At 31.0% G+C, this 20,039-nt stretch overlaps 1 protein-coding gene across 2 annotated transcripts in view; it reads left to right on the top strand.

Moving 5' to 3' along the window:
- LOC129906309 (bone morphogenetic protein receptor type-1B) overlaps positions 1 to 19,811 on the top strand; it is a 237,687-nt gene extending 217,876 nt beyond the window's left edge. For both annotated transcript variants that reach the window (XM_055982011.1, XM_055982012.1), the window contains exons 2-3: positions 16,086 to 16,273; positions 16,340 to 19,811. In XM_055982011.1, the coding sequence (XP_055837986.1) occupies positions 16,086 to 16,273; positions 16,340 to 17,644 (1,493 nt within the window). In that variant the 3' untranslated portion in view covers positions 17,645 to 19,811. The remainder of the gene's footprint in view (positions 1 to 16,085; positions 16,274 to 16,339) is intronic.
- Positions 19,812 to 20,039: the final 228 nt, after the last annotated feature.

The following is a 20,039-nucleotide window of genomic DNA, read 5'->3' as shown; positions in this document are numbered from 1 at the left end:
AACCCTATTTACTACATATTCCCCTATAATTTATTTTTGCCGCTTTGTGGCTAGACAAATGTTCATACAATTTTTTTTTACACTGAATCATCGAAATAAAGCGGTTTTGAACTCCTTTTTTACAGGCTACAGTTTTATAGCCGCTTTTCCCAAAAGAAATATAAAAATTCCACATCTTTAAATGGCGCCCAACGTGGGATCCGAGTTTCGAATTAATGACTTCTTGTCAATCATAAGGTCTGCCTTTATTCATAACTTGCCGTTTTAGAGAAGATCAGAATTAAAAAAAAAAAATCAAAATTCTTAAGTGGCGCCCAACTTTGGCACATGAACTTTTCTGCATCAAAGTTTAAAAAAGTTTAAATGATGTTAAAACTAGTGAATAAAAATGCAATCAGTTATCTAAGCTATTCCTATTAGTTTATTGAATCTTAAATCAAATATTTTTTGTGTATTAAAGTGGCGCCCAACGCAAGATCTGAATAATGAATAATTATCTTCTCTGCTCGCATTTTTTTTTTTTTTTAGTTCATAATATCTTTTATTCTTAACTTGCCGTTTTCAAGAAGAACCCAATTTCAAAAAGAAAACAAGCCCAATAAGAAATCCTAACCTACAAAACGTAAAGAAATTTACCCAACAGCACTTCCGACTTAAAAAAAATATCTAAAAATGCATCCGTTGCATCACAAAAAAAGTATAAGGTCATAAGAAAGTGCAGTTCCTCCATATAAAGTCATCGACGCGACTTCCCATAACGGACGTGACGTACGTAAACTTACAAACCCGAATGCAAATTATTTTTTTTTTTTTAGATTTTCACTTAAATGCCCTAATCTACATTTTTCCCCATTCATTGATAAATACAAAATACTACGCCTCTCTCTTTGGTGATTTGAATTTTCACCTTTATATTTACGTGTTGGTATCTATATCTCCTTCATCTGCCACAAAACTTTATTCATATTGTTGTTTGTTTATAACACCCAAATACCATAAGTAGAGATATAGCCCCACGCATATATTTATAACCTCTTTCTCTCTTTGCTTTTCTATATTTCACCGCCCACTTACAGCATTATGAATGAAAACGCACACACATTTTTCGCCACGCAATACACAATATAAATGGGCGAAAAAAACGTAATCAAAACTCTTGAGCAATTTTTTTTTTGTGCGCGAGGCCGCAATATAAAACTTATTGTAACGTCATAGATGACGCTAAATGTCTGGAGAAGATTATATTGCGAGGAAATCAGAAAAAACTACAACAAAAACAAATTCAAACCCCCGCGAATGGGTTGAGATTTGTTTTGTTTTTCATTTCATTTTGTTTTTTTTTTTTTTTTTGTTGCAAACAATTCACACTTCCGTTGTTCAGGTAGACATTTTGACTGCTGAGGTTATACGAGGTATTTACTGTACGTTGAAAATAAACTTTATTTGCTCTAGTGTAGTGATTTTTTTTTTTTACTTTATTTTATAATCTGACAGATACTTTTGTATATAAAAGTGTTGTATGTGGGTTGTGTTTTTGGTTTGACGTTGAGAAGGATTTCTACTAAACAGCTGATATTGATAGTATTTGTTGTTGAACTACTGGGTGTTACTTATTTTTTATTGAGTAATAATTTAATTTCAAATTAAAAACTCGTGCATGGGCTTACAATTCACACTCTGTTTTTTTTTTAATATGAATTTAAAAATATGAAAAAAAAAACTTAAACATGAAAGTTTATAGTTCAAGCGTGTGGCTATGGAAAAATTAAAAACACAAAAAAAAAAAAAACAACAACAACTTATCTATTGATACAATTTAGCTTGTATTCTAATTTGCATCTACTACTAAGTGTTTTGACAGGCGTATGCTAATTTGTGTATAATTTTTCTTTTTTCTTTATTCAACTTTTTATTAGAAAAGTTAAAGTCATTCAGTCATAGCCTGGGAAGTTGAGTTGGAATAATATATTCTTATTTCACCGAGTTTTAATGGATTTTTTCTTATTAGTTTTTTTTTATGGATTTCAAGTGCATCTTACGAATTTTCATTCCCAAATAAATATTTAAAATTATACTCAAAAATAGTCTCTTAATATTGGTTTTCAATTAGTCCGATAACCCACATAGTTTATTTGAGGACATTTCTTAAAGTTGGCGTCCAACCAATTGGTTAAATTGTTAATCAGTTAAAAGCTGTTTCCGATTTGAAAAAAGTTATTCCAGCATGTATATTCCGTTTTGTAAATGGCGCCCAACGTCAGATCTGAATGAAGAATTACTATCTTCTTCCCATATATGCAGTTAACAATGTCAAGAAAAATGCAGTACTTCGGACCTTATTCTTTTATTAAGGAAAATTGTTTGAGCATATTTGGTAATGTTTTATCACAACAAAAACATTACTGTTAAAAAAAGAGCCAAGTTCTCCTATGTTGAAATTATGCTGGCACAAAAAGTACTGAGATGTAAAAGTGTACCAAGTTCTAAAGTTTGGGTTCAAATTCGTATCAATAAATTTTTGATTGTTCTCTTGACAATTTTTCTTTTAATTACCGATTTTTAAAGTCATTTCAAAAATTGCCAAGTAAACAATCAAAATTTTATTGATACGAATTTGAACCCAAACTTTAGAACTTGGTACACTTTTACATCTCAGTACTTTTTGTGCCAGCATAATTTCAACATAGGAGAACTTGGCTCTTTTTTTAACAGTAATGTTTTTGTTGTGATTTCACTACTTTTTGCAAGGTATGGATGTAGAATTAAAAATCTCTATATTTGATAAAAATTCAGTGAAAATGGGCGGTTGCCACGCCCCCTGGCTAAAATTCTCAGATTTAAAATTTTTTTTCTTTGTATAAACTACCGCAACTACCATTCTACCAAATTTCAAGATTCTCCGATAATCAGAAGTGCTCTAAAATATTTTATGAAAATTCAGCGGAAATGGGCGGTTGTCACGCCCCCTGGCTAAAATTCTCAAATTTTTAATTTTTTTCTTTGTATAAACTACCAGCTCTAAGATTCTACCGAATTTCAAGATTCTACGACAATCAGAAGTGCTCTATGATATTTGATGAAAATTCAGCGGAAATGGGCGGTTGCCACGCCCCCTGACTGAAATTTTCAAATTTTAAATTTTTTCCTTTGTATAAACTACCAGCTCTACCATTCTACCAAATTTCAAGATTCTACGACAATCAGAAGTGCTCTATAATATTTGATGAAAATTAGCGGAAATGGGCGGATGCCACGCCCCCTGAATTGAAAATCTCAAATTTTCGATTTTTTCCTTTGTATACACCACAAGTCCTATCACCGTGTAAAATTTCAAGTTTCTACGATATCGGGAAGTTCTCCATAATTTTGATGATCTGTCAGTGAGTCAGTGAGTCAGTGAGTCAGTGAATCAGTGAGTCAGTGAGTCAGTTACGGTTTTTGCGATTTTTGAAGCCCTATATCTCAGAAACTACTCATCGTAGGAGGCTGAAATTTTGTGAGGTGTTTGGTTTTGACCAGCTCAACAAATGTAGCGAGTTTGAAATTTCTAGCATCTTTGGTGTGGAAGTTAGAGTGGGGTCGAAAATGGCCTGAGTTGTTTCCTGTAAATAAGGGTGTAGTGCCAAAGTTGCTAGAGAACTTGGCTGGGCACTACCGTGCCCCTTGATATAAGAACTATTTTCCACCCTTTTAAATCTGTTTAAATCTTTCCGATATCTTTCTTACTTTCTTCTTCTTTTATAACGTCATTATCTTCTTTATGATATATGAAGCCAAACCCACTTACTTCACTTTAAGATATCTCGAGCAATATAAAAGATATTGAAAAGATTTAAACAGGTATCAAAAGATGGAAAACAGTTCTTATAGAAACCGTTACTAAATATGCTCAAACAATTTTCTTTATACAAAAGAATAAGGTCCGAAGAACTCAAAAAAACGTTTTTTTTGCATTTTCTAACGGTAATATCTCAAAAACGGGAGCTGATTAGTTGTTTCTGAGTTCAGCACACCTAAAACCTTCAGAAAAGTATATTTTTGTTTCGGCAACAAAACCCTTGTAAACCAGTGTTATTATTAAAGGCCGTTTTCAAGCGGATTGGAATTGAAAAAAAAAGGAATTATTTATTGGCGCCCAATGTGGGATATAAAACTTTTTAAACTAAGTGTTCTCTAAATTTCTAATACAGCGCCACGTTTTGTTGCAGTTCTTAATGTCATGATTTTTCAGTCAAAATAACTCCAATTATATCGCAATTTCTTAGTATAAATATTTGGACCCAAGCAAGTGTGAATTATAATTTAGCAAAACAAAATTAAAATATACATTTTTGTTTCAGGAGTAGTGTCTTGCTTTTGGCATTGGATAAATGTTATTACTTATGAAATTTTGGCAAAGAAGGAGATTTGTTTTCACGTTTTTTTTCAATCTCTATGCCAATTTTTGTATATTCAGCAGAACCTAAAAAAAAAAGTGGCCTATGTTCAACAGCAGACTTTAATAAATTTCTTCACCAGATAAGTATTGTGGACAGCATGTCTCCACAAACAGTCAAAAAAATGTTCAAATTTAAAATAAATAGAGATTTGGATGAATTGTTTTGAAAACTTTATATATTGTACATGTGTCGGAGCAGAATCTTAAATTTCTTTCACACTCCAAATTTTTCAAAATCATTTGCATGTTGAAATATAGTGGCAACACTAAACAGTCATACACGAAATTTTAATCCAAAATGGTGGTTATATTCATCAAGTGTAATTCCCAAACTGATGCATCTATTGAAATTTATCATTTTCCCTCCTTGGACTATAAAAGCCACCAAGTCAACCCACACGCAAACGAACAATAATAAAACAACACCAAAGAAGTGTGGTGGCGTTGGAAATTGAGGAGGTGTATCTTTTTGAATATTAAAAAAAAAGAAAAACAATAAAACTTGGGGAACTTGGGCTTGTTTTTTTCGACTATGATTGGATTTCTTTTGAATATTTCGTGATCGCTTATGATTATGATGGGGCGATGCTAATAGCTCTGATTTTTATTTCTTTTTTTTTGTTTTTTAATTCCTCAAAAAATGCATGTTGCAGGTGTTTTTTTTTTTTTTTTGTTTTTCTTGTTATTTTTCCCCCAAGATAAATAGAGAGTGGGTCTTGAGACAAAATTCCGTTATAAATCAATATATCAAACAAACCTACATTTTAAATATAAAATTCATGAATTGCATTTGTATTTTTTTTTTTTTTGTTTCGTGATCTGTCTGTCAAAGTTAGATACGTTCGCATATCCACCTCCTTTTAGATGCTGCTGTAACTTTACCTACACACTCTTTGTCTATCTCTATTTTGCTTTGCAGAAAAATGTGTACCACAGAGAGTAGATTTTTTGTATTGTGCCAATATAGAGTTTTTTATGCATAATACAAAAAAAAAATCACATCTGACAAATGACTATCTCGTCAAGGTCGATTGTCAAGACGTCGCACTTCTGATCACGATTTTCCTGATTGATGAGTTGATTCGCAATAATGGACAGATCGTAGATAAAGAAAATGAGAAAAAATATATAAAAAAAAAACAAAACTTCACGTGACATTCAGCATCTACCTTATATGAGAGAGATCTTTTTGCATGTAGATGAAGGTTTGTTGTGGATGTCGATGATGATAATGATGATCAGGTGCATATTGATTGTAATTGTATGTGTTTGTGTAAGTTTGCTATATCTAATGAATTGAATTGTCTTTCTTGTGTCGTGTATAAATGAGTTGAGTGCGAGTTAATGAGTGATGAAGGATTGTGTCCTTCTGATTTTTGATAAATATCTTGATTTTGATTTGACTGAAACTGTCAAGGGAATATAATACAATCGGTTTGAAAATGAACATATACTGACACGCCTTTGAGTATTCTTGGTGCCTAGTTAAGACATTATTTGAGTTGAAATTGTCATTGAAGAAGGTTTTTTTTAGTGATGCAACAACTTTTGTGTAATTTTGAATTCTTAATACGATTTTAACGTTCGTCTTTTAAAGTTCACACTCACTTTTTCTTCTAGTATTAAAATGGCGCCCAAAGTGGAAGCCGATTCCATCGTTACAAAAATCAATAATTTCATAATATTTAAAAAAAAAGAATTTAATGTTAAGAAGCTTTATACAAACTATGTTTTAAAAAATAAAAGGTTCGATGTTTAAAAAAATAAATTTAATGGCGCCCAATGTGAAACCTTAACGATATCTTTCAAAAACTTATATTTTTATAGTAGTTATTCCGAAATAAATACTGAAACAGCCAGATTATTATAAGTACGATTTTAGGGAATGCCAAGCTTTCTTAAAGAAAATTCTTTAAATGGCACCCAATGATAAACCTAATGCAATTTCTTAAGAATGAATACCAAAGCATCCAGACCAGGGTTCGGACTTCAGTTTCAAAATTTCGAAGCAAATTTGAAAAAAAAGTGAAGTAGACCCAAAATTTCGGAAGTAGATTTCAAAATTAAACTTTCAGAACATTTATTTACAAAAATTTATTATAAAAAAATTATTTTTCAACAAAATTATTTTTCTTTACTTTTTTGATTATGATCTTTTCCAAAAAACCTTTCTCATCTAGTGGTTGTAACGGTGCTATGAAGTAAAACGGTTAATTCAGCATAATCTAACAAATTTTTGATCAGGAATTTTTTAAAATCAGTCAAAATTACTTTGATAAACTTTATTTATATCTTGAATTCGAAGAATAATTGACCTCCATTCATCTTTTGAGATTTCAGTTGAGCTTTATTTCTCAATGCCTCGACCAGATTTAAAGTTGAAGTTAAATCCCTTTCTCTAAATTTATTATTTGAAAAATATTTTTCAATCAAGAAATAGAAGTAGATCCTGAAAAAAAGAAGTAGGGAAGTAGATTTTATTTTTTTCCCAAAATCGAAGTAAATCTACTTCGATCGAAGTAAAGTCCGAACCCTGATCCAGACGCTTTTTGAATACATACTAAAATTGTAAAAATATGCGATTAGAAATATCCTAAACAGGCTTGAAAGCTAAATTTCTGATTTAAAGATAAAAATGATTAAATGGCGCCCAATGTGAACCCTAACAACATCTTTCAAAAACCCATGTTATTGATATACAAACAGAATTAACTTTTCCAAAATAAAATTTCTGATGTAACATTCGTTACTTTAACTGGCGCCCAATGCGAATCCACCAATCTTTCACTTCCATAATACAGTGGAACATTCTATAAGTCGAGCTCTTAAAATGGGAGAAGACAAATTCGAGTTAGAGAAACTTCGACTTAAAGAAATGAAAACAAAAACTGGAAACCTACTGTTTTATCATCAAAGCTCTCAAAAAAACACTTTGCCTAATAGAGACTTCGACTTAAGGAAGTATGAGGTATGGAAGTTAATTTCAATACGGTTGACAGCAAAATATCTGATTTTAAAGAAATCACTTAAGTCGTTCTCAAAAAAGATTCTTTAAATGGCGCCCCATGTGAAACCCAGCGTCATCTATCAAAAATAAATAGTTTTTTTTAATATTCAAAAGATTATCGCTCAACCAAACTTATTTTCAATTTTTTTTTTGTAATTTTAATGAATATCAACCGCTTGTTAAGAAAAAAATATAAATGGCGCCCAATGTGAAAATCCAATCTATCTCTCAAAAATCAATATTTTAATCAATTTCAAATTAAAATAAGTGAATTTTGCCCTAAGTTAATTAATATTTGAATAAAATATCAAACAAAATTCCGATATTTCGTCATAAATAGTAATTTTCCACACAAATCAAATATCTAAAACAAATTATTGTCCAAACCAACAAAAAAAAATAAAACTAATTAAGTTTGTTTGAAATATTTTGCTTGTGGGTTTTTCGATAAGGAGGCTTAAAATAGCTCCAAAACAAAAGTAGAAATCCCACTTGTCAACACACAATTATGGTGTAAGGCCCTATAAATGAGGAGATGGATGATTGACTAGTTATGTACAAATGTCCGGTGGCGGTATTTCTTTGTCTTGTATTTTGTATTTATTAATTTTTTCTGTTACACTGAGTAATATAAAACTAATGAAACCACTTTTCAAAAAAAGATCGATTAAATGACTTTTGTGTAGATAATAATTTTTTTAATGACACTTTCTCGCATCACCCTGTAATTATGTGATGAGGCGTAATATATCGTCGCAGTTGCATTCATGCGAAACTTCTTCATTACTTCTCCTTTATTTTTCCATCTCTCTTATGTGACTACTGTATAAAGTAACTTTGCACACTTCAGTGAGAAAAGTGCTATAACCAAGTAATTTGAAGATATATACACAAACAAACATACACATAATAATGTGTGCAAGGGAACTCTTAATCTTTGAACCCTGCACAGAACGTAGGATTTTTTGTGTTGTCATATAAAATTAAATAAACAATAATTCATATACAACACCCCCGCTTGACTATATCATCTTTATAGATTGTAAGACGACGACAAAAACAACAACAACAACAACAATGATGAAGACCGAAGACTCTATCACTCGTTTCCTGTGAGGTTTTTGCCAAGAGTAATATTCACCCAACCGTGCTGCATTTTAGTTGAAGAGCATTCATATATACCGAGAGAATGTCTCACAATCCACAAAGAACTGTAGCCGCCCATTCATTATTTTGCGCGCGCAAAATTACTAAAATACAACAACAACCAACAAACTAGCAACAACAAAGATAGCGAAATTCTCCTCTGGTATAGCTAATATGAAAATATTTTTTTTGAAAGAGCTCCTTCAAATTGTGCATGGCCTTCCATCTATCCGCGATTCAACCGACCGACCGTCAGTTTCGGTGAAGGAAATTTATTGAGAAAAATGCACCAACAAACAAAACCCCCCTCCCAAACGTCACATCCTCTTTACAGGAGCGGACTTATTTCGAACAAAAAGGTGCAAACCTCAGAGGCCAAATCAACTTGGCAACTTTAGCTTCTGAAAAGGGGGAGATTTTGTGTTGAGTTCTGTTTTTTTTTTCGAACTCGAAAATTCGATGATTGAAACTTTTTTAGTTCGAAAAATTAATTCGTTTTAAAACGCCAAATTTGTCACTTTGTACATCTTTTCATGTAAAATATCGAAAAAATTGATTTGTTTTCGAAAGTCTATACTTCGAAGTTCAAATGGTAGGAAACTAAGTTTCTATTAATTCTTATGGTGTAGTAATAATCTTAACCTAGTTGTTCAGAATCGAAGTGAGTTCGACCAAAAATCCAAAAATTCCAATTCGAAAAATTGATAAATATTCGAAAAGCTGTAGGTATACGTAGAAATTTTTAGTCCAAGACACAATTTGTATCATATTTAGTGACCGTTTACTTCAGATGCCATAGTTTGGAAAAGTGTGGATTTTCCGAACTCGACAAAATTTAGAAACGTTTGAAAAGGTGCATTTTTAAAACTTTTCAGTGTCAATTATGAGCTGAAATTGTAGAAAACTTAGTTACCTTGTACTTTATATGACGTAGTTAGAGTCTTAAACTATCGAACTTTCAATTTCGAAAAATTCGAAAGTTTTCGAAAGGTTGTATTTTGGAAACTAATGAGTCTACCCAGACATTTCTGAGCTCAAATTTGTAACAATTTTGTGTCAATTTGTGTCTGATAGAGCGTAGTAAAACATAAATAAAAAATATCAACTGTCGACTTCGAACTTGATAAATTTTCGAATAGATTCATTTAAGGAGCTATGGAATCTGCAGAAAAAGTTCTGAGCTCTAATTGGTAACTAATCTTATTACCTTATACTTTGTATAGAACAATTACATATAATACAAAATTTGAGTTCGAAAAAATTCTTGAATTTTCGAAAATTGTTATTTGAAAATTATTGAGTAAGCAGACACACCTTACCTAAGACCGGACATGTCGCTTTCATCCTTCTTTTAAACTTGGCACATGTACTGCACTCCACCTCACGCTCACTATCATCGTCATCCTCATCATCATCATCGTCGCCTACTCCAAGGTGGGTCGCTATTTTTTTTGCATTCATTCATTCATAAGAAGAGACCCGTACAACGACTTGTATTTCTGTTTATACTTTCAATCTAACAACAACAACAAACAAACACCATTCCACAACCAAGATACCCCCGAGTACTCATTTTATATGATGAAAAGGACAGCAGCAGCAAGCAAGCAAGCAAGCAGCAAGTTAAGCAAAATTTTAAGTATGCATCACCATGATGTTGCATACTGCATATGTCATTAATTAATGGTTTTGCTGCTCTGTTTGTGAACATTTCCTTCCTACTCGCAAAACAACTTAAGAAAAAAAAAAAATATTTGAAAATTAAAACCCTGACAAATTTATCTGTTTATCCCCAATTTCAGTTCAATTGTATCTTACGGATGCCAGTATAGAATTTATAGTATCCACCTCTAAATACAAACATTCCGTAGGTAGATAGAGGAGGTAAGTTAGCTTTCAAATAGGTATAAAAACAGAACTTCATGCAATACTGAATCTTAGATAATTGCATTGACAGATGTTGGGTGTGAATTTTTTTTTATAGGATCTACGTGTCATGTTAGCGATATTTTTTTATATATATTTTTTTTGTTTTGTCTTTTGAATTTATTTTTGTTTCAACTGCTTTTTGTTAATTTTTTTTATTCGTTTCAGTGATTAGTTAGTTTGCATCAGGGGTTATGTTATGACTGTGTTTATTTTTTTTTTATTTGCTATTTTTTGTTGTGAAAAAATAAAATATAAAACTGTTGATAGGTGTTAGATGATGCATATCCGGTTGGGTTTAACGTTTCCATAGAATTATATTATGAATGAGACGCGCGATAAAAACAAAAAGATAGTAGGTTTAAGGTTTCTTCTCTTGTTTCTTTGTTTTAGAAAAAAAAATATCGAAGATTTTGTTGTAAGTTTACAAAGTAATTACTGAGAATCGAATTTATTATTCTTGTCAAGTACTCGTTAAATGAAAAAGAAATGCGTTCCACTTATGTACCAGAGTTTCCATGGAATGGCAACGTTTGCTTTTTTTATTCAGTAGCATGTACTGATTATGTACTGATTCAATAAATTATAACATTAAATATACTGTGGATTTTTACTGAATACAGACTTGTATGAACACAGCAAAATCTTTATGGGTAATTTACAAGCTTTAAAAGTGCTTAATATAAGCTTTTTAAGCTGAGTACAAGCTTAGTGTACACTTAATAATGAGTACAGATTTTCGTACGCACTCACAATTTTATGTACTGCTACTGATTACAGAATATATGCAGTGTGATGGTTAAGGTGTAGCATTTTTATTTAATGTTCAAAAAGAAATAACTATGTACTGAGTACACTTAAGTTTGTACTCATTTTGTACTGAGCAATTTGTACATTGAAGTCAGAAGAACACGTAAAATCAGAATTAGTCCATATTTGGTAACATTTGTATAAAGTGAGTGCAATATATAAATAATTTTTATATGTAGGTACTCCAAAAAATTTAGTACAGTTATCAGTTTGCTGGTAAAAAATTTGAAAATAGAGTCGGGATGAAATTGACTTCTTTTTCTCTAATAAATCGAAGATGATTGTCACATTTTAATATTCAGTTCGTGAATTGATTTTTACATTGCTTAATAATAAAAGATTGATTTTTTCTTTCAAAATAATACAAGAAGTTCCCCTCTATTTTATTACTTTAATTTAACTTACTTTGTTTGATCTCTGACATCCTCTGAAAAAGGTGAAAAACTTGTTTAGTAATTAAAGTTGTTTAAACTCTCATAAAACTTCAAGGTTTCATACCCCCAAAGACCCCAAGGTCATAAATAGCCTCCAACTCTATTCTCCAGAGTAGTTGAAATGCACTGATGTATACAAAAGTCATAGTGTCAGTCCTTCTTTGGTTTTCACAAAAGGTTTATAAAACAAAATGCTTGTCACTTATCACTGTCATTAACACACTAATAGGCGTTGCACATGCAATTAGTAAGAACATATACATGTGTAGTAGCCTCAAGGGAAATTCAAGAACAATTTCCCTCTTACTATCACTTCAGCTACATTACACATGTGTAATTAAATTATAATGATTTAACCCAACTCCCTCTCTCTTCCTTTCCTTTAAGTAATTATAATTATTTATTTTAAACTTACTTTTTATTATGTGCAGTGTCTCACGTATGTATATTGAAAAAGTTATAAAAACAATGTTGCGCCTGTCACACCACACAAAAGCCATAGATAAGATACAACAATTTTTAATTCTTATTCTTAGGAAAATTGCCTTTTGTTATGTGAGTTTGTTTTTTTTTTCTTTTCCTTTTGTTTATTAATTAAATAATTCAGACAGCAAACACTCCATATGAATGGAAAGGGGTGGATTTTATTAAAATGAATTTCATAAGACACACATTCACATTCGTTAAACTCTTCTTTAAAAGAAAAGTTCCGGTTAAAATCTTTAAAATTTGAGTTGAATTTCACCAAAGCAATTCAGTTTGTTTCGAAACTTCTCTTATGGATCATAGGTTTCTTACCATTTTCTTTTTTTACTTAAACTGATGAAACTTTTCTTTTCTTTTAAATCACAACCTGGCGAGATAAAATTTCATACTTAAGTTCCACAAATTGTTTTGAATTTAGAAATAAAAAAATATCCGTGTGAAAATGTTCGAGTGAAAAAATTAACATGGAAAATCGTTTGACTTACATTCCTTAGATCCAATTTCATTTAAGGATCGTTCCATTGACAAGTGTTCACATTTGCCATATTATCCAAACATTTTCCCTTCAGTTCACGTTTTCAAGAACTCGTTTTATAACCTTTGACACATTGTGGAACGTATTTATTTTTCGTTTCACAAAAATCCAATGTAAATTATATCAGCTTGAAACTTTTTAGTGCTTTTTTCACGTACGTTAATACTTATAAAAAAGTTTTGGAACGTATTCGCCTCCTTTTTTTAAATAACTAAAACATTAAAAACTAAATATATCCTAATACTCCTAATTTAATATAACTCCCTCCCTGCATTCAAGTCGTGAGACTCCACTTTAAAATTATATCACAACAACTACAGTTTGCTTTTGTTACACCAAAGTGCTATAAAATTCTAATAATATATTATTTTTTTTTTTTTTATCTTTCGACGCAAAACTTTAACAATTTAAAAATAAAAAAATATCAAAATGGGTGCATAGCTTCGTAAATAAATTTTAATGGTTTCAAAGCAGCACGCCCCCTTTTAGTGTAGTATCTTAAATGCACAATTCTTTCATTGAATACTATTTGCAGCTGGTTTTTTGTTTATTGAAACATATGGTTAATTGTGTTATTTTTTTTTTATTATCTGGACATTATGATAAAAATAACATAAAATTTTTAATTGAAAAATAACATTGGGGATTTGTTTGCCATTTATTTTTGTTTTATCACTAAAATAAAAGAAAAATCTGTATTAGTAGGAAGTGAAATAGTTGCGCGTGGAATGTGAATTGATTGAGTTGGATTGGATGTGGATAACATTCCTTATTCTACAAACAATTTCCAGTCTTGGCAATTGTATGCACTTTTGTCAAATTAGTTTTGGCTGAGGTTTACCACTTCTTGTTAAAATTTATTTAAGGAGAACTGATTCAGCTGAAATGTTTCGATATCTACTTCAATCAAGCACTTCTAGCTAACATTTCAACTGATATTTACTGATTCTGGCGAATCAGCAACCACTTCTTGCGGAAATTTACTAGTTTAGATTGATATTACCAATTTTGCAGAAATTTAAAAGTTTCAGCAATTCTGGCAAAAATGTTCTTGCTTCAGCTGAAAATAACCGATTTCTATTTCGATCAACCATTTCTAGCGGAAATTTACCATTTTCTCCTAAGATTAAATGATTCTGGTGGAACTAACCAGTTTTAGCGTAGACGAACCGACTTCTACTGCCATTAGCCAATTCTAGCGGAAATTTAGCAGATTCTGCTGGTATTTACCGATTCTGGCTGAAATTAAGCAGAGATCAACCGATTTCTAAAGCAATTAAGCACTTTTGGCGGAAATTTGTCACTTTTGGCTGATATTTACCATTTTCAAGGGGAATCTCCGATCTGCTGAAAACTTACCAGTTTTTAGCAGAAATTTACCAATTTTTGGCGGAAATTTAGAGATTTTTCAGATTCAGCTGAGATTTTACCTTTTTCTTCAGCAATTCCATAAGTAGGTACACCACAATGTTGCCAACTTACATTCCACAGCTGTTAAATGTCAAATCATCACTTAATTCACTGAAGAATTATCCGTCACTTAAATCGTGATACCATTCATGTTTTAAAATATTTCAAGAATTTCCTCACTTAAACTCAAAATAAATGAAAGTGACAAAATATTCATTTTTAATGCATTTTTTTTCCAACAGTTATGGTATTTCTTTTAACGTCAATAGTTTAGAAAGACTCATAAAACAACATTTGACAAGCAACAATTAATTCTTGAATCATAAAATGATTAATTACATTTACTGGTGGTGTAGAGTTGTTATTCTATACCTTTCATTTTATTCTTTTGAATTGTTGCATTTTTTTGATTTAAAAGATAAATTTCTAAACAAATACATACATCAACAAACAAAAGCAGAAAATAATAATAATTATAATAAGCAATTTTATACACGAATGAATTCCACAAAACGGCCTTGCCCGGGGGTTGAAGTAAGACACCATATACTTATGGAAGCAAAAAAAAAATAAACCTTGTCATACTTCTTAAACTTTGTAACCAGTAAACTGTGTTATGTGTTGTATTCACATATTGAACTTATTTGCAATTTTAGCAGCAACGAAACAAAAATCTCGTCTCTTAACAACTGTAAAACTCTAGTGGCTAGTAACACACCGTACAAAAGGGGGAAGCAGCAAGTGATTGTTGTAGGTTATAAATCATTGACTTGTGTATTGGTATTCAACCTTTTTTTTTTTTCTTTCTTCTATAATTAAAGGAATTACACATTAGATGTAGATGTGTGAGCGTGTGTGAATTTATTTTGATTGAGTTTGATTGATTGGAACAAAAGGCGTAGTATCTATAGAAGACGCAACAAACTTGAAACTAGATCCGGTATATGTCATATGAGAGTTTAATCACTGGAACATTACCTTTTGATGTAGTTTTATTGTTGTAATGAGTATTATCTAAAATTGTGTTAAATAATCTTTGAAAATTTCCGCTTTTATTACAAAGGTGTATATAATTAGTCGTTTGTTAAGGTTTGTCAAGAAAGCCATATTAAAGTTTTTGATTCTATGAAACAGAACGAAGTATTTCAAAATAGTTTTTAATTGTATAGAAGTTGTAATTTGTAATGCTGTAGAATAATTTTTTTCTGATCAAAATATAATCAAATTTGGGCAAAGTGGATCGTATTAACTTACGATCCACAAGTGGTTTTTCGTATGAAAGCCATTACTTTTTGCTATTTTATATTCTTAAAAGATAGTTGTCAACTAAAGTGATAAACGTGATATGGAAACTTAAATTTCACAGCTTCTTATTATTTATAATTGTTTGAGAGATGTGAATGCAATCCACAAAATGTTGAAAAGATTTTCAGACCATGTGAACAGCAGATAAGATATAATTTAGGAACAAAATTTTGTGGAATATATATATATTTGAATCAATTAACATTTTTGTTTTGTCCAGTGATATTTGGTGAAATGAAAAAAAAAAAAATAATAATAATACGTTCCACAGTTCAATTTTCTGAGTATGAAATCGAAGGGAAAACTAGTATTTGATTTTTAAAAACATGAGGTTCCATCCTTTAAGTGGAACCCAATATCGTGTAGAACGTATTAAATTTTCATTTCACTGAAAAAGGATACGATATTTTAACATTAAATGCGTTTTAAATAGGTTCCACAATCTATCTATCTATTATTTCTGACAAAGGAACCAACAAATTTTGCATTTTTCATTTCTATGGATTTTAAACTTAACTAGCAGGCATTTTAAAATATTTATATCTCCTTGACTTTCAATTGGTTCTAAATTTTTTCTCTTTTTTTCAGCCCGTACACTTACCTGTTACTGCGATGGCAGTTGCCCAGACAATGTTGTTAATGGAACCTGTGAAACAAGACCCGGTGGCTCATGCTTTAGCTCAGTTGAAGAAGTTTACGATGAAACGACTGCTACTTATGAAGAAGAAAGAACATACGGATGCATGCCTCCCGAAGAATATGGTGGCCTTTTAATGGTAATTTTCTATAAATACCCTCCACTCACACAATCCACTAATTATACTTTTCTTCTCTTTTCTTAGTGCAAAGTTGCATCAGTGCCTCATTTACATGGAAAAAACATAGCCTGCTGTGATAATGGTGATTACTGCAATCGTAATCTCCATCCTGCATTCACACCCAAAACTACCACCCCGCCACCAGAACTACCCATCACAGTTGTACCTCCAGAACGTTACGTCCTAATAGGTCTAATGATACTCTGCGTAACAATATTCACAATTGTTATGACAGGCTTATGTTTGATTTATCGTCGCCGCCAGAAGCTCCACAAACAACCCAGACTGATAAATTCAATGTGTGGTGCACAAATGTCACCGCTCACCCAACTTGTTGAACAAAGTTCAGGCTCAGGGTCAGGATTGCCATTGCTTGTCCAGCGTACAATTGCTAAACAAATTCAAATGGTACGTCAAGTTGGCAAAGGACGATATGGTGAGGTATGGCTTGCCATGTGGCGTGAGGAGAAAGTCGCTGTAAAGACCTTCTTCACCACCGAAGAGGCTTCATGGTTCCGTGAAACGGAAATCTATCAAACAGTTCTGATGCGTCACGAGAATATACTAGGTTTCATTGCAGCCGATATCAAAGGTAACGGCTCATGGACTCAAATGCTACTAATCACTGACTATCACGAACAAGGTAGTCTGCATGATTATCTCCAGAGGAGTGTTTTGACACCACAAAAGCTACAAATTCTCGCTTACTCACTGTCATCTGGGTTGGCACATTTGCATGCCGAGATTTTCGGAACACCTGGCAAACCGGCCATTGCCCATCGGGACATCAAAAGCAAAAATATACTCGTCAAACGTAATGGTCAATGCGCTATCGCCGACTTTGGACTTGCCGTCAAATACATTTCTGAATTGGATGAAATCCACATTGCCCAGAATACTCGTGTGGGTACACGTCGTTATATGGCACCCGAAGTACTCGAGGATACATTGAATTCCAAACAATTTGAAGAATTCAAACGTGCCGACATGTACTCGGTTGGATTGGTATTGTGGGAAGCCTGTCGTCGTTGTTATACAACAGTTCATGGTTCAAAGACGACAATTTGTGAGGATTATGCCTTGCCGTATCATGATGTTGTACCATCGGATCCGTCATTTGAAGATATGCATGCTGTTGTGTGTGTCAAAGGTTTTAGACCACCAATTCCAGCTAGATGGCAGGACGATGATGTCCTGGCGACGCTTGCTAAAATTATGCAAGAATGCTGGCATCCGAATCCATCGGTGCGACTGACGGCGTTGAGAGTTAAGAAGACACTTAGCAGACTCGAAATAGACTGCAATGACTGCCCTATTAAAATAGTGTAAAGATTTTCTATTTTTCTGTCAAATCTGTATAGAGTAATGATGATGTAGGAAGAGATTGAGAAGATGTAAGCAACAGCTGTGTACAAAGTCATGTTTATTTTTTTTTTTTCTAATTAGTTTTTTAAGTTATGTATCCCTAAGAGAAGAAATAAGTCATCTTGTTTTTTTTTTTTAATATTAATTTTATTTAAAAACTTTAAATAAGCTTTTGACAAATGTTAATTTATGCACGAAAATGAACTGAAGATAAGATTGATTAAGAACAAGGAAGGAAATTTAATTTAAACAAAAAAAATGAAGAAGAAAAATGTTTTTGGTTAACAATGGCTTTAAATATTAAAATTAAAATTATTAACATGTGTTTACATTTTGTGGACATGAATTTTAAAAAGAGGTTGATGGCTAAAATGAGAGATTTTAGTTTGTAGAAGTTAACTTAGGGTTTTTGTTATGAATTTATTCAGAAAAATTAAATTAAACAATTTCATTAAAATAAAGTGAAATCCATTTAATATTACGATCCACATAATTTTTTTTTAAATATTCGTGAAGTAATAGTTGAATTTTAGAATAATTTTTCACTTAACTCAATGACTGTGTGGAACTTGTTTTGCAAAATTTGTTCCACAATTATTTTTTGATAACTGAACCAAAAATAGAATGAAATTAATAAAGTTCTTGACTAGTGTTTCACATACTTTAATAACAATTAATTCAAACGAATTTTCGAATGCACCCAATTTCTTCACAGAAGTTAAAAACCATTCCAAGATTCTTTCTAGATAGTTTTAAAAAGAACGTGAACCTGTTCCATAAATGACCATTTGAACTAAGGGACACTTCACTCGATATTAATTTTTCTATTCATTGTTTGCTGAAGTTTGTGATCGGAAGAAAAATAACATTTTACTGTTAAAATCCTTGGGATTTTGTGGAACGTGTTTATTTTTCATTCAATCATTGACTAATTGTACGTGAAATGTCATGTTAATAGGTTCCACAGTCTTTTTATCTAAAATTATTATGTTCCTCAATATTTTCAGTTTCAGACGAAACCCGAAATTTCTTAATACCTGTTAGAAACAAGCTAAATCCCGTTTTAGGAATTCAATAAGTCCAAAACTGGTCTAAGTGAAGTGAAGTGAAGATGGAACTCATTTTTCTGTGGACTAGTTTAATAACCAAATTTTTGGTGGAACAAAACCAAAAGCTGGTTCCACGATTAAGGTGTTTTGATTTTCGAAGATATTCCGATATTCAGTGTGCCAAGTACTAGCTAGTACCAATTTGGTAGGTTAAGTACTGCAGTGGAAAAATCACTTAGAACGGAATTCAGTTGACAGAACTAAAGCTTAAAACTTTTTTGTTAGAAATAAACTAGTAGATATTGTGGGTATGGTACTCTGTGAAGAAATTACGATTACCATATTTTCTTGGTATCATACAAAACTCCAAGTTAAACTTCTCCAAACCTAAACTCAGAATAATCATCGGTCCTCTTATTTTAGACAAACTTTGTTTCTTTTTTTTATAAATAGAAATTAAAGAAAGTTCAGTGAGTATATAGTACACTTTTTTTTTGTTATTAGCTTTAATAACTTTTCCATGAATGTAATCAAAACTATAAAGCCTATTTAAGGCTTTTTTTAAATCTTGGAAAATTAAAGTAAATAAAATAATAAAATGTTAAAAAAAAAGAATACTAAAACTTATGTATTTAAATATTTAAATGAAAAGTTAATGTATACAAAAAAAATAAAAATTAAAATAATTCTATATTTACTATATTCAAAATGTGCCAGAATGAATTTTAGTCTTAAAGATTAATTAAAAAAAATTAAAAAATAATTAATTTAAAAAAAATTAATGAAAACCTTTAAAGTTATAATGAAAATAAAGTTTCTATCTAATATTCAGAAAAAAAATAATGCCTTATTTTTGCAAACTCAAAACTAAAAAAAAAAACAACTTAAGTTGCCTTATTGTCAAAAAGAAGATATGCCTACGTTTTGTTTTACAAGACAAACAACAAATTAATTAATTAACAAACTATTTTTGCATAAATTTTGACTGCCGAAATTATCTACAAATTTTTTTAAAAAAGAAAAAGACAACAAGATAAGCGATAAAAGGTATCATGACCGTTAATTTTTTTTTGAAAATTAAATTCATAAAAAAATAAGCCTGCCTTATTGTGTGAATATAAATTATAAAATGTTTATGTATGTAAATATTTATGTCTATTAATTAATGAAAAAAAATATATAACAAACAAACGAAAATATGTGCAAATTTAAGATAAGAGAAAAAAAAACACATAATAAAAATAAACAAAAAAAAAAAAAAAATAAGCTATAAAATTATTTCACTAAATTAAGTTATATTTACTTTAAAA

Source organism: Episyrphus balteatus, chromosome 1 (assembly GCF_945859705.1).
Source record: "Episyrphus balteatus chromosome 1, idEpiBalt1.1, whole genome shotgun sequence".
Taxonomy (NCBI): domain Eukaryota; kingdom Metazoa; phylum Arthropoda; class Insecta; order Diptera; family Syrphidae; genus Episyrphus; species Episyrphus balteatus.
Note: the sequence above shows the minus strand (reverse complement) of the source record. Positions and strands in the feature narration are given on the sequence as shown.